General features: G+C 40.6%; 1 protein-coding gene across 4 annotated transcripts in view; it reads left to right on the forward strand.

Annotated features, from left to right (window-relative positions):
• The window catches only part of SLC24A2 (solute carrier family 24 member 2), a 282,668-nt gene that overhangs the window by 268,424 nt on the left and 1,260 nt on the right, over positions 1–12,984 (forward strand). For 2 of the 4 annotated variants that reach the window (XM_053571778.1, XM_053571793.1), the window contains one exon: positions 168–9,308. In XM_053571778.1, coding sequence (XP_053427753.1) covers positions 168–417 — 250 coding nt within the window. In that variant the 3' untranslated portion in view covers positions 418–9,308. Of the gene's footprint in view, positions 1–167; positions 9,309–12,984 lie in introns of those variants that run through there. The other 2 variants (XR_008376001.1, XM_053571801.1) reach the window with 2 other exon arrangements.

Here is a 12,984-nt window from a genome sequence, read left to right on the forward strand (position 1 = left end):
TTCCCTTGCTTCCCTGTGTAATTTCCTGCGCCGACTATGCCCAGGCCACAGCGAGCCTCTTCAGGGCATAGCTCCTACGAGGCTAATGTGAGGCCGGGCGCCTTCTTTGCCACGTCTGACTGCTCGCTGCTCTGCCCACACCCCTGCCCTGCTTCTCTCCCATGCAGGCTCCCGCTGCCCTGGCTGCTGTACACGGTCATCCGCAGATTCCAGCCGGTGGCTGTCAGCAGCAACGGCCTCTTCTGCGCCATCGTGCTCCTCTTCATCATGCTGCTCTTCGTCATCCTCTCCATTGCCCTCTGCAAGTGGCGGATGAACAAAGTGCTGGGGTTCATCATGTTCGGCCTCTACTTTGTGTTCCTGGTGGTCAGCGTCCTCCTGGAAGACAGAATCCTCATGTGCCCTGTCTCCATCTAGAAGGAAAAGCCATATCTTAAACCAACAGCAGGGATGGTCCCTCCATACTCTGGGCTCTGGGCTCCTTGACCACTTGAGAAGAGGCAGCTGACACACAGCCCTGGGTACCAGCATCCCTCCTTGGCCAATTGAAGGAGGGATGGGTTCACGCTGGGCCCATTTTCTTCACAGGCTGCTTCCACCCTGGCCTACGGAGATGACTGTGTGTAGAGACAAAGAGAACCACCACCATGGGGCTTCTCCCCATCACCACTGACAGGTACTCCTCGCTGGTCGGAGGTACATTCATTGCAATGATGTAACAGGGACGGAGGCGCTCCATATACATATAAAATATACATATTATAAATACACGCACATGAACACACAAACCCTGCCTGTTCCTGTACTATACCTGTCCTTCCTTACTATAGATTGATATATACCTGTATATAAACACAAAGAAAGAAAAACTATGTATGTAACTATATATACATATATGTAAGTATAAATGCATCTTTTCAGGGATAGCTCTAGTATATTTATAGTACCTATTTGAAGTGGGGCATCAACCTTCAGTCTGGGCTTTACCTCATGAGTGCAGGAGGTGAACGAATAGAATCAGTAGACGAAGGTAGAGCTGCTGTGACCTTCAACCTACCTTGGACTTACTGAGCTCCTGCCTGGTAAGGTGAATAGTTTAGAGAAATAATTTGCAGGGAGGACGGCTTGGTGAGAAGGGTCTTTAGAGGCTCTGAGTTGAGCCTTCCAAAACATTCCCGAAGCCAAACAGGGAAGATTATCTGTCCACCCATACTGGGGTACACTGGCTGAAACTCACAGGGTTACTTAGGACAAACAGAGCTAAAACCCAGGCTAGGTGGACATCAGTTTGGGGGTGAGGGGAAGTAACCAGGGTTGGGGTTTTTGGTTTGGTTTGGTTTCATATTGTCCCAGCATGCAAGTATAAAATATGACTATAAACCAAATTAGTGCTTTTCTAGGACAGCAAGACTGTATAAACTGAACCTATATTTTTTTCAACGCATGTCCCATTATCATCGAAAGAAGGGGGGTGAGTTTGGCTGTGACTGTCGTTTAGGCATATTTTGATACCAAGAACATGCATACAGTCAAAATGCCTGCCAGCAGAGCCTCGATGTAGGATAAGAAATACCACCCATCAGAGGCGCTCAGAGGGACTTGCCACCTCCTGGGACTGTAAGGGCATATAGTTCTTTAAAACATTTTCCAGGGTGGTCATAAAGGGCTTTAGTGTCTGTAGAAATCATTATTCCCAATAGAACTGTGTTAACTCTGACCAATCCTGCTTAGATGGAGGCAGTTCTGAGAAGTTTGGAAAGGTGTTGGCACACTCAGCACACCCTGGGTCCTATGTCAGGTCATGCCGGGACAAGGATTTGGTGAAAGCCCATTTAACACCGTGTCTCTTCTTCCATGGAGACCCCACCTGGGACTCTGGGTGAAGCACACTACCGACAGTCCTCCACAGCTTCTTTACACTGGTCTCAAGCCAGTCACTTTAATGTTATTTCCTGATTTTGCTCAGCATGATATGGGATATTTTCACTTCATTTATTTGGTGCCCCCACATTCTGTTTGACACTTTAGATGATCTCAGGTCTATGTCTGTAGAAAATAAAACCAGCAGGGAGGGGAAAACTGGCAAACGAAATTGATAAAAAATGATGGCAAGCACTCTCCGTTTCCCCAAGTCATGTTTCCTTAAAACCAATTTAAAAAGTGAATGGAGGAAGAGCCCTTTTTCTGTACCCATCTTATGTCCAAGCTGGCACACAATGTGGGGAACTTCACCATACGTGTTCCTCCCTGCAGTCTATTCCGTCATTGGCACCTGCTGTGATCACATATGTCTCAGTATAGGGAGACAGGAAGCCAAACTCCCAGCTGACTGAGAGGAAAGGGAACCTGAGCTCCAGCTCAGTATTCCTCCCACAAAACCTCAGCTCCCTCCACAGAGCATAGCAATAATAGGCAGTGTCCAGCACTGTTCTTCACCCATAAGCAGAAAGCACTTCCAAGTGGAGGCCCCCCAGGAAAACAAGCAAGTAAGCTGGCTGCTGCCTAGAAGGCCAGCTGTCACATCTCCCTAACTTGCAACGCTGGGTTTTCAGATACGTAAAAGAAACCTGCATACCATTCATCAAGGGCAAGACTTTGTAAGGAAGCAAGAATTTGTACTGGTTCCTTACAGTGAAAGAAAAGGAAAAAGTGAACTTTTAGTTTAAAAACTCTTGTTATTTTCCTTGTGTGTTGCTTGAAGAGGAGCAAAGTTGGTTATTGTGTGAGTTCTGTAACACTGACTGGCTTGTTGTTTGAAAGGAGATTTCGATAGATGACTTTGACTCAACTGCAAGTAGACTGTGTAAAATGATCCGAGTTGAGGGAGGTGTGGTGCTACCTGCTTCTTATTCCAACACTTCCTGGTCCTCCCCTGCTCCTCCACCCTCCCATTCATTCCCAGCTCCCAGGGAAGACTAATCCAAGCAGCAAGTGGAGCTCCTACTTGCCCGGGAGCTCCACTTCCTAGGGAGTGTTGTGGTCCTTAATGAAAAGTTGATTTGGGGAAGGCGACACTTCCAAGCCCAGTTCTCCCCTCAATGATGTGCACTGAGCATAAACTATAGCAACCTGTTCCCTCGCTGAATGGGATGGCATCTTCCACCACTCGCCCTTGCTTTCCCTTCATTTATGTGTCTATGAGTATGTGGTTATGTGTTGGGCTAGGGTGGATTCAGAGAGAAGTGTGCAAAATGCAACAACGGCTCTTAAGAGCATTCAAATCATGCACATAATCATAAGAAAGAACTTTCCACATCATAGGTTCCAGAGTAGGTCATTTCTAACCCCTTTCCTGCATGCATGTGTATATACATATATAAATATAAGTAAATATATATATATATCTTTATACCAGATCTATATGTACACATATAATATGACTTACATCATCATCCTCTGGCCCAACCACATTTAGGTTTCAAAAGCAACAGCATCAAGTTGGACAAAATCAAGGAAAAGGAAAGTCGTATACAAAAGGGAACGGTTCTTCCTGATCATAAGGTTGTTCGTTTCTGTGCACACTCACATACATGCAGACATACACATATACACCCAGATTTTCCCTCCCTAAGAATATAGATTTATAGCCTTAAGGAAATGGCCAGCCATATCCCTAATGCTGATGTAGAGGCAAAGAATACACAACAGAAAATATATTTTGAGAAATTTAGACTACAGGTACTCTCTTTGCTTCCTTGGAGCAGGGTATAAAATAATGTCAAAAATTCCAGAGCCAACATTTCACTACTCAGTCTAAAATAAATGAGTTATACCCAGAACTGTTTGCCCACAGCAAACCAAGCAGGTCTTGCTTGCTGTCACCTTGTCTTCCTAGGGAGCTCCCGGAGAGCAGAGCAACCTGGCTCAAACTACAGTTCCCAAGCAGATACTTGTGAGTTGCATGTGAGACTGTCCAGCTGCCCTCTGAACCTGACCAGTTCCTGAAGCGCTGAAGCTGGAGATAAGACATGCTTCCCAGGACCTAAACTGAGGCAGGCAGTGGGAGACTAGGGAAGGGGTGGGGTTGTTTATCCATTTGGCAGATGCAGTAGAATTTCCTAAAGCCTTGCCCAGAAGATTATAAAAAGAGACAGGGACTGTTTCATATTCAGGGAAAATGCTTTGTAAGGCTTCTAACAGGTGTCACCTGACATGGGGCATTATAGTTTATTTCAGAGAAGGCATGAATCAGGTGGTTTGGAGCCCTTTCAGCAAAACACAGCTGCCTCACTGATTAGACATTTGATAATGTACATCCATTCCTGGGCAGGGAGAGAGTTGGCAAACTCCCCACCATTGCTCTGAGCTCTCCAACACCTCTGTAACAGTGAGATAGGAGATGAGCTATACGTGGAAGGTCCCTACTCCCAGACCACCTTAGAAAGTTGACCAAGAAAATGACAGCTGATAGAGCTGCTAGCCCCCACAAAGTGTTACGAACAAGACGGAACATGGGGTAAATGCTCTGCAGAAATTACTGCACTGGACTATCTGCATGGATCTGATGGCCTGCCCGCATACAAGCTTTGCAGAAAACGCCAGTGTGCTGTCCTCCCCCCACCTGCCCACACACAGAAGGCTGTGATGCTGTGCTTCCTGGCACCTGAGCAGGTTGCTACTCCAGTAAGTAAGTGGCTACATTATGGGTGGCAGTTCTGTTCCAGAAGAGATTAATAGAAGCTGTTCTCAGGATGATTTCTGGATAAATCAACTGTCTCCTGGAAGCAGGTGTAGAAGCTAATGCTTATTCTTACTAAGCCAGATCTTCCCTAACCACCTGGCTTAATGTTTTCAAAAGATACATACTAAGTCCTTCAACAACATTGTCCAATTAGTAGGGAAGGCCTTATCATTAAGAGAGATTTAATCAAATAAATAGAAGAATAAGGAAAGAGAAGGAAAGAGAAATCAATTCACTTTTACTAGGATTCCCAAGAAAGTAAGTGTTACAATGAAATATATCCCTATGTAGTTTTAAATGGTTATAAATATCAAACTATTTTTAACCAATTACAAGAACCCATACATAGTCCTAAGATGTTAAAAACAAAACCCTTTTGAAAAAGGCCTTGGGAAAGAAAGGTAACCATGCCCTGCTCTGCCGTCTGTATTTGTTTAGCTCCCTGCCTCCGTGTCTGTGTTTCTTGTTGAATCTCAAAGCTTCATATTTTTGAAATATATAGCAAACAAGAAAAGCAATAAAGGAAATATAGCCAGCTTCATTCCATTACTTATTTTTACACCATCACAATATCTTTTTCACTTCACTGAGAACTTTGAGCCTGCACAGGCTATGGCACGAAATCACCAGGTGCAGGTAGACATCCGTAAAACTCACAGGCACACACATGTTTGCTACGGAAGGGATGCGTTTTCCACATAGACACCCCTAACCAATGTGCACACAGCCATCAGACATGCCTTCCTCACACGGGGGGATGAGCCTTGTTCAGAATCAGCCTAGTCCACAGGGGTCCTTAATCTGGCCATTGACAGTTTTCATTTAAAAGAGAGAGACGAAGCCACGACAACTTAGTCCACAAGTCAGCCAGTTTTTGAGACATTATGATGGGACAGATAAGTATGTTCAGATTAGCGAAGAAATTGTGAGGGTCTATGTGGAGCACCATACTATTTAAGGCAGCGGTTCTCAACCTGTGGGTCACGACCCACAGGAATTGTATTAAAGGGTTGCGGCATTAGGAAGGTTGAGAACCACTCATGTAAGCCAAAGCACTTTTACTAAATGATTGACAGACTGGAAAACCTAACGGAATTTGTTTAAAAACAAATAAATACTGAAATCAGAAAGAATGCCATGGAGTTTGCACAGGCTTCCATCAAAGATTTAATTCCATTAAGGGAATTTGTCCAGCCTGTCACCCTAATGAAATGGACAACCTTCTTGTAAGAAAGAGATTCCCAACATAGATATTTCTGGCATAACCAAGTTCAATGTTTAACAACCATCAGCATCAAAAAAGTCTCTCTCCAGACTAAACCAAGAGCCCCCAGGAGGTGGCTTAACATATTTTTTTCCTTTTTGGCAGAAAATGACTACATCTGGGCACTCTTCACTCTTAACCCCTGACACAGTAGCAAATCACTACTATGTGATCTTTTACCTATTTTCATCAAAAGTCTCTTTTTATTTTTACTTCTGAGTTTTTTACTTTAACCCTTTTAATAATTTTTATAGTTCCTCTCTAGTAAGCCTTTTAAGATGCTTTATATGTTCTTAAATGACGGAACCTTATGGCTATTCGTGACACAAGTATATCTCAACAGTGCTGACTTACAGCCTCAACCCTCATGTTTCACTCCCTTTTTCTGCCCCTCTCTGTTGCCTTTCCCTCTTAAAAAATCATGCTACCTTGCTGATTCACATTTACTTTGTGTCCAGTTTGGCCCCTGCATTTTTCCTCCAAGACATTCAGAGGAAGCCAGTGAGTTTCTCAGCTCACCCCAGAGCATTTCTATAGGTGCAATGTCTCACCTCTCTCCACTTGGCCTTAGTGAGCCTCAGTCTGTTCATTTCTAATCCCACTTTGAGTTTTCACATCCAGATTGGACCCAATACTTACTCCCTTGCAAGATACTCAACACCAACCTCTCCAGTTTACTTGGCAAACTTAATGAGTTTCCTCCAATTCCTCATTAATGCAAATATTCAAAAATGCTAGACCCCTGCCTCTAACAATTTGTGTTTTATGTAATTGACTACTTCTTGGAGGGAATCCCTCCTAATTACTACTAAGATATGGATAGAATTCACAACCACAAGAGAATAAAGTAGAAGAAATATCTTAGGAGCAAACAGGCGTTAATGAAAGTGGTTTGCAGCAGCATCAGGAGGCCCTGGTGATCCCAAGCTCACAGAACATTTTCAAGTTCATAGTCCCACACCAACACAGCACTCAGAAGGGAAGAGATGCCACCTTAGATCATTCCAAAATGCTGGGCCTGTGCACACCTGCACTGATTTACCAAGAGGAATTAGTATTTTCATTTTAAATAGGAAATAAAGAAGATGGTTAGACCTCTACTTATCCACCAGCATTGCAGTGTGTTTACCTCCTTGTGTGATGGTTGGATGGGACCTGCAAAGTTGCTGATTGGTATCTTGGCCTAGGGAAACGGGCCAGCATCCACCAAGAGGATGAGAATTTGCTCCTGTGCTCATACATGTCGGGTTTGCAAGTGACCAGGCCTTGGGGACTAACAGTTCACTAAAACACTCAGCTAACCAAAACAAAATAGTAATTTCTTAAAATCATGTCACAAAAAACAAAAGAAAAAAAAGGGAAAACATATGAATCCCTGAATAAACTTATTTTAAGGATGAAATTACATGTGTGAATTAAGGGTAGATAACTTCTTACCAGTTAACTATATGAATCTTCAATTCTTCTCATCAGGATAAAACTGAAGGACAATGGATGCCTTTTGGGTTTTTTAATTTTTTAATATTGCACTTTACAGTACTACATTAGAGACAATTGTCCTGATTAAAGCCATAAAATACCAATAATACATATATTCAGGGCTTCTGAATATAGTCAATCAATAAGCAGTTCATGAGTCATTCCTGTTTTGTATTGTTTGTTGTAAATTAGAGTTTATCTGTTCTATTTTTATTACTTATAATTATTGTTCTAGGCAATCCTAATCTACTTATAAATTTTAGAGGTGTACTTTAATAAAAACTGTTTGAAAATCAAAGAAATTATTCCTTTCATAAAATCATTCTTAATTTTCAAAATAGCTTATTATGGTTCCTTTAAATAGCAAGTTCTGACACCACATTGAAAATATTTCCTCTTAAAAGTATAGGCTGTTTTTCAAGAATCAATTTGTTGTGTAAAGCAAGGTTCACCCATATGGAAAGCAAAATGGATAATTAGCAAACATATACCTGAGAGATTTAGGATGTGTTTGAGTTTTTATATAAATATAGAATGGGTCTAAGAAGTTCCCTTATAAAAATGGCAAACAGAGATATACAACTTGTTAATAATTTCTCTTGCTAAGTTATTAACCCTCCTTGGGAAGACACGTAGAACAACAAACTTCATTAATATATTGGTGGTTTTTCTTCCCCTCTGCTAAAATAAACAATTTCTGACCTGGTATGTTAGACTATTTACACTCATATATACATAAATGTCTACACAACTAAAAACTTTGATGTTTCACCTCATCACAACTCTTTACATTATTTGAGTGAAAACTAAAATGATGGCTAAGAGGCACTTCATAGTCTAGAAATAACCATAACTGGGTATTAAATAGAATATCTCCATTGGTTTTATGCATAAACAGCCAATTTACCCTAAAGAAAGGGTACCTGGACCCAGAGCCAGTGAGGTTCCTCTGTGGAGTCTGTCTACGGTCTAAACTCTAAAGCAGCGTTTCTCAACCTGTGGGTCGCAACCCACAGGAACTGTATTAAAGGGTCGTGGCATTAGGAAGGTTGAGAACCACTGCAAAGAGTCTCTCCAAAGGGCAGAGCCTGCCCTTGCAGAAGAGGAAGGCCCTGTGGAGCCCTGCACACAGAATGTGTAAACATGCCCTCTGTGCAGTCTGGATATTTCTTGATATTTCTTCTGCTTAAGTTTGAAAAACCTCCAGAAGCAACAGCTTCCATCTTCAAACAATCCATAGACTTAAAGAGCCATCAAAAATAAAAATAGAAAAGCTACCTTCCTGGTTTAATGAAGTTGCAGATAGTGCTAAACTTTTGTTCTTTGCATATGGTTTAAACAGAGCAAATGTTTCTCGCATTGACTCCAACATAGACATTCGCTTGATGACATGTAAACTGTCTTTTAGACAGGGTACGTTAAAAATATCAGAATGCCATTTTTATAAAGGATCTTTTTAGGGATTGATGTGGTCTCATGCTTCCTTTGTTTGCCTCCATTTTAAAAAGAAGCATTTTAACCCATCTTTACCCTCTACGAGAATCCAGTGGACGCTCTTCCAAATGACTTTTGTTATGTTGTATGTGTTGCGTTTATTATGAGCAATTTTCACTGGATGAACGATATATGGTGATACTGTGTCAGTTTACTCTCTGTGAATACGTCTGTACATAGGCGGAAAGCTGTATTTACTTGTACATAGGCTGTTTGGAGTGTACACTTCAGTCACAAGGACTTCCCTCTGATAAAGGGTGTTTCTTCATGTTTCTCTGTCCACACCTCTATGCTTCTACTAATGATAATCAATTCATAGAATATCGCTTTATGTAACTAAGTCTTCTCGGTGTGAAAAATAACAGTAATAAAATTATTGACTCAAGGAAAGTATTGTTTTGGGGTTGGTTTTTTATTTATTTTTTTTTTTTTAGTAATCCTTAGCTGCAATTAATCAGGACACTCAGGGCCTCAAGAAGTAAATACACAATTGTAGAATTTTTGCTACAAGAATTCAAGGGGACAAAAGGACAAGCAGGGGTTGCTATTAATTATATGGATGTTCCTCAGTTTACAATGGGGTACATCCTAATAATCCCATAATAAATTAAACTAACCTAAGTCAACAATGCATTTCATACACTTTCAACATGCTGGGAATACCTACATTAGTCTACAGCTGGGCAAAATCATCTAACACAAAGGCTATTTTATTTTATAAGTATTGAATATCTCATGTAATGTATTGACCTTCTACTGAATGTATATCACTTTCAAACCATTATAAAGTCTAAAAATCTCAAGTCAAAGGAACCATCTAAAGTTGGGGACCATCCATACCTGCCACTTATTGAGTGTTCACTAATGTCATTTGAGCTTTTAAATGTCTGTGGGAACCTTGTACATGGAAAGGACTACTCCAAAGTAATTGTATTTTAATTAATTAAATATATTGAAAGTATAATTTCAAAAGACTAGTGTTACCTAAGCCTTTAAGTTCAATTGAAAAATCTTGCTAGAGGCTAGGCATGGTGGCTCATGACAGTATTCCTAGCACACCGAGAGGGCAAGGTGGGAGGATTGCTTGAGGCCAGGAGTTTGAGACCAGTCTGAGCAAGAGCAAGAGCCTGTCCTACAAAAAAGGAGAAAAATTAGCCGGTACGGTGCTACATACCTGTAGTGCCAGCTACTCAGGAGGCTGAGGCAGAAGGATCAATTGAGCCTAGGAGTTTGAGGTTGCTGTGAGCTATGATGATGCCATTGCACTCCAACCTGGGCAACAGAGCAAGACTCTATCTCAAAAAAAAAAAAGTCTTGTCATAGATCTATTACTTTTATACAAAAGCAAGGACTCATGATCACTTTTTTCTTTGATTATACTCAATTAACTCATTAAGTTCAAAAGATTACATTGTAAATAATTAATCCAATTTATTAATTTAGTTAACTAAATTCCCTCATGCACTTTTTGAATTTTACTCACTTAACATACCTGATTTTCTCAAACATGCCAGCAGCCTGACAAACTTAGAAACCTAGAAAACAAAATCTTCCTTTGCACTTAAGTAACTCCTATTAATCTAATAAATCAAACTTAAATAAACTTTGGTAAACTGGGTTATCATAAACATTTTAAGACCATTTATAAACTTAATAAAAGTCTACTATACCTTTAAAATTACTATACCTTTAAAATTAATATCATGTTGTTTACATGGATGGAGCTAGAACACATTATTCTTAGCAAAGTATCTCAAGAATAGAAGAAAAAGTATCCAACGTACTCAGCCCTACTATGAAACTAATTTATGGCTTTCTTATGAAAGCTATTACCCAATTATAGCCCAAGAAGAAGGGGAAAGGGGAGACAGAAGAAAGGGGAGAGGTAAGGATGGGTGGAGGGAGGGTAATTGGTGGGACCTATGGTGCATCTTACAAGGGTATATGTGAAGTTTACTAGGGGTAGAATATAAATGTCTTAACACAATAACTAAGAAAATGCCATGAAGGCTATGTTAACCAGTTTGATTAAAGTATTTCAAATTGTATATAAAACCAGCACATTGTACCCCATGATTGCATTAATGTACACAGCTATGATTTTAAAAAAAAAAAAAAATTAGCATATACTACATTTACCTGGAAAGTACTCTAGCTGACAAAGCCCAGCAACTCTTTTTTTTTATTATTATTATTAAATCATAGCTGTGTACACTAATGCGATCATGGGGCACCATACACTGGTTTTAAAGACCGTTCGACACATTTTCATCATACTGGTTAACATAACCTTCCTGGCATTTTCTTAGTCATTGTGTTAAGACATTTACATTCTACATTTACTAGGTTTCACATATACCCTTGTAAGATGCACCGCAGGTGTAATCCCACCAATTACCCTCCCTCCGCCCACCTCCCCCCCTCCCCTCCCTTACCCCTTTCCCCCTATTCTTAGGTTATAACTGGGTTATAGCTTTCATGTGAAAGCCATAAATTAGTTTCATAGTAGGGCTGAGTACATTGGATACTTTTTCTTCCATTCTTGAGATACTTTACTAAGAAGAATATGTTCCAGCTCCATCCATGTAAACATGAAAGAGGTAAAGTCTCCATCTTTCTTTAAGGCTGCATAATATTCCATGGTGTACATATGCCACAATTTATCAATCCATTCGTGGATCGATGGGCACTTGGGCTTTTTCCACGACTTAGCAATTATGAATTGGGCTGCAATAAACATTCTGGTACAAATATCTTTATTATAATGTGATTTTTGGTCTTCTGGGTATATACCTAGTAGAGGAATTATAGGATTGAATGGCAGATCTATTTTTAGATCTCTAAGTGTTCTCCAAACATCTTTCCAAAAGGAATGTATTAATTCGCACTCCCACCAGCAGTGTAGAAGTGTTCCCTTTTCTCCACATCCACGCCAACATCTCTGGTCTTGGATTTTGTGATATGGGCTAATCTTACTGGAGTTAGATGATATCTCAAAGTAGTTTTGATTTGCATTTCTCTGATGATTAAAGATGATGAGCATTTTTTCATATGTCTGTAGACCACGTGCCTGTCTTCTTCAGAGAAGTTTCTCTTCAAGTCCCTTGCCCAGCCTGCGATGGGATCACTTGTTCTTTTCTTTTCTGATTATACATTTGAGTTCTCTGTGGATTCTGGTTATTAAACCTTTGTCGGAGACATAACCTGCAAATATCTTCTCCCATTCTGAGGGCTGTCTGCTTGCTTTATTTACTGTGTTCTTGGCTGTGCAGAAGCTTTTTAGTTTGATCAGGTCCCAGTAGTGTATTTTTGTTTTTTTGTTTTTGACTTATCTCTTTATTTTATTTTTTTTATTAAATCATAGCTGTGTACATTGATATGATCATGGGGCATCATTCACTAGCTTCACAGACCATTTGACACACTTTCATCACACTGGTTAACATAGCCTTCCTGGCATTCTCTTAGTTACTGTGCCAAGACACTTACATTCCGCATTTACCAAGTTTCACATATACCCTTGTAAGATGCACCACTGGTGTAATCCCACCAATCCCTTTCCTTCTACCCACCTCCCCCCTCCCTCCCTTCCCTTCCCCCCCCCATTCTTAGGTTGTAACTGGGTTATAGCTTTCACGTGAAAACCCTAAATTAGTTTCATAGTAGGGCTGAGTACATTGGGTACCTTTTCTTCCATTCTTGAGATACTTTACTAAGAAGAATATGTCCCAGCTCCATGCATGTAAACATGAAAGAGGTAAAGTCTCCATTTCTCAAGGGGTGTGGATGGTGCCTGGACTGCACCAGTAGTGTATTTTTGAAGCTGCTTCAATTGCCTGGGGGGTCCTCCTCATAAAATACTCACCCAGACCAATTTCTTCAAGGGTTTTCCCTGCACTCTCTTCTAGTATTTTTATAGTTTCATGTCTTAAGTTTAAATCTTTAATCCAGTGAGAGTCTGTCTTAGTTAACAGTGAAAGGTGTGGGTCCAGTTTCAGTCTTCTACAGGTTGCCAGCCACTTCATCCAGCACCATTTGTCAAATAGGGAATCTTTTCCCCACTGAA

The sequence above is a fragment of the Nycticebus coucang genome, chromosome 2 (assembly GCF_027406575.1).
Source record: "Nycticebus coucang isolate mNycCou1 chromosome 2, mNycCou1.pri, whole genome shotgun sequence".
In the NCBI taxonomy this organism is placed as follows: domain Eukaryota; kingdom Metazoa; phylum Chordata; class Mammalia; order Primates; family Lorisidae; genus Nycticebus; species Nycticebus coucang.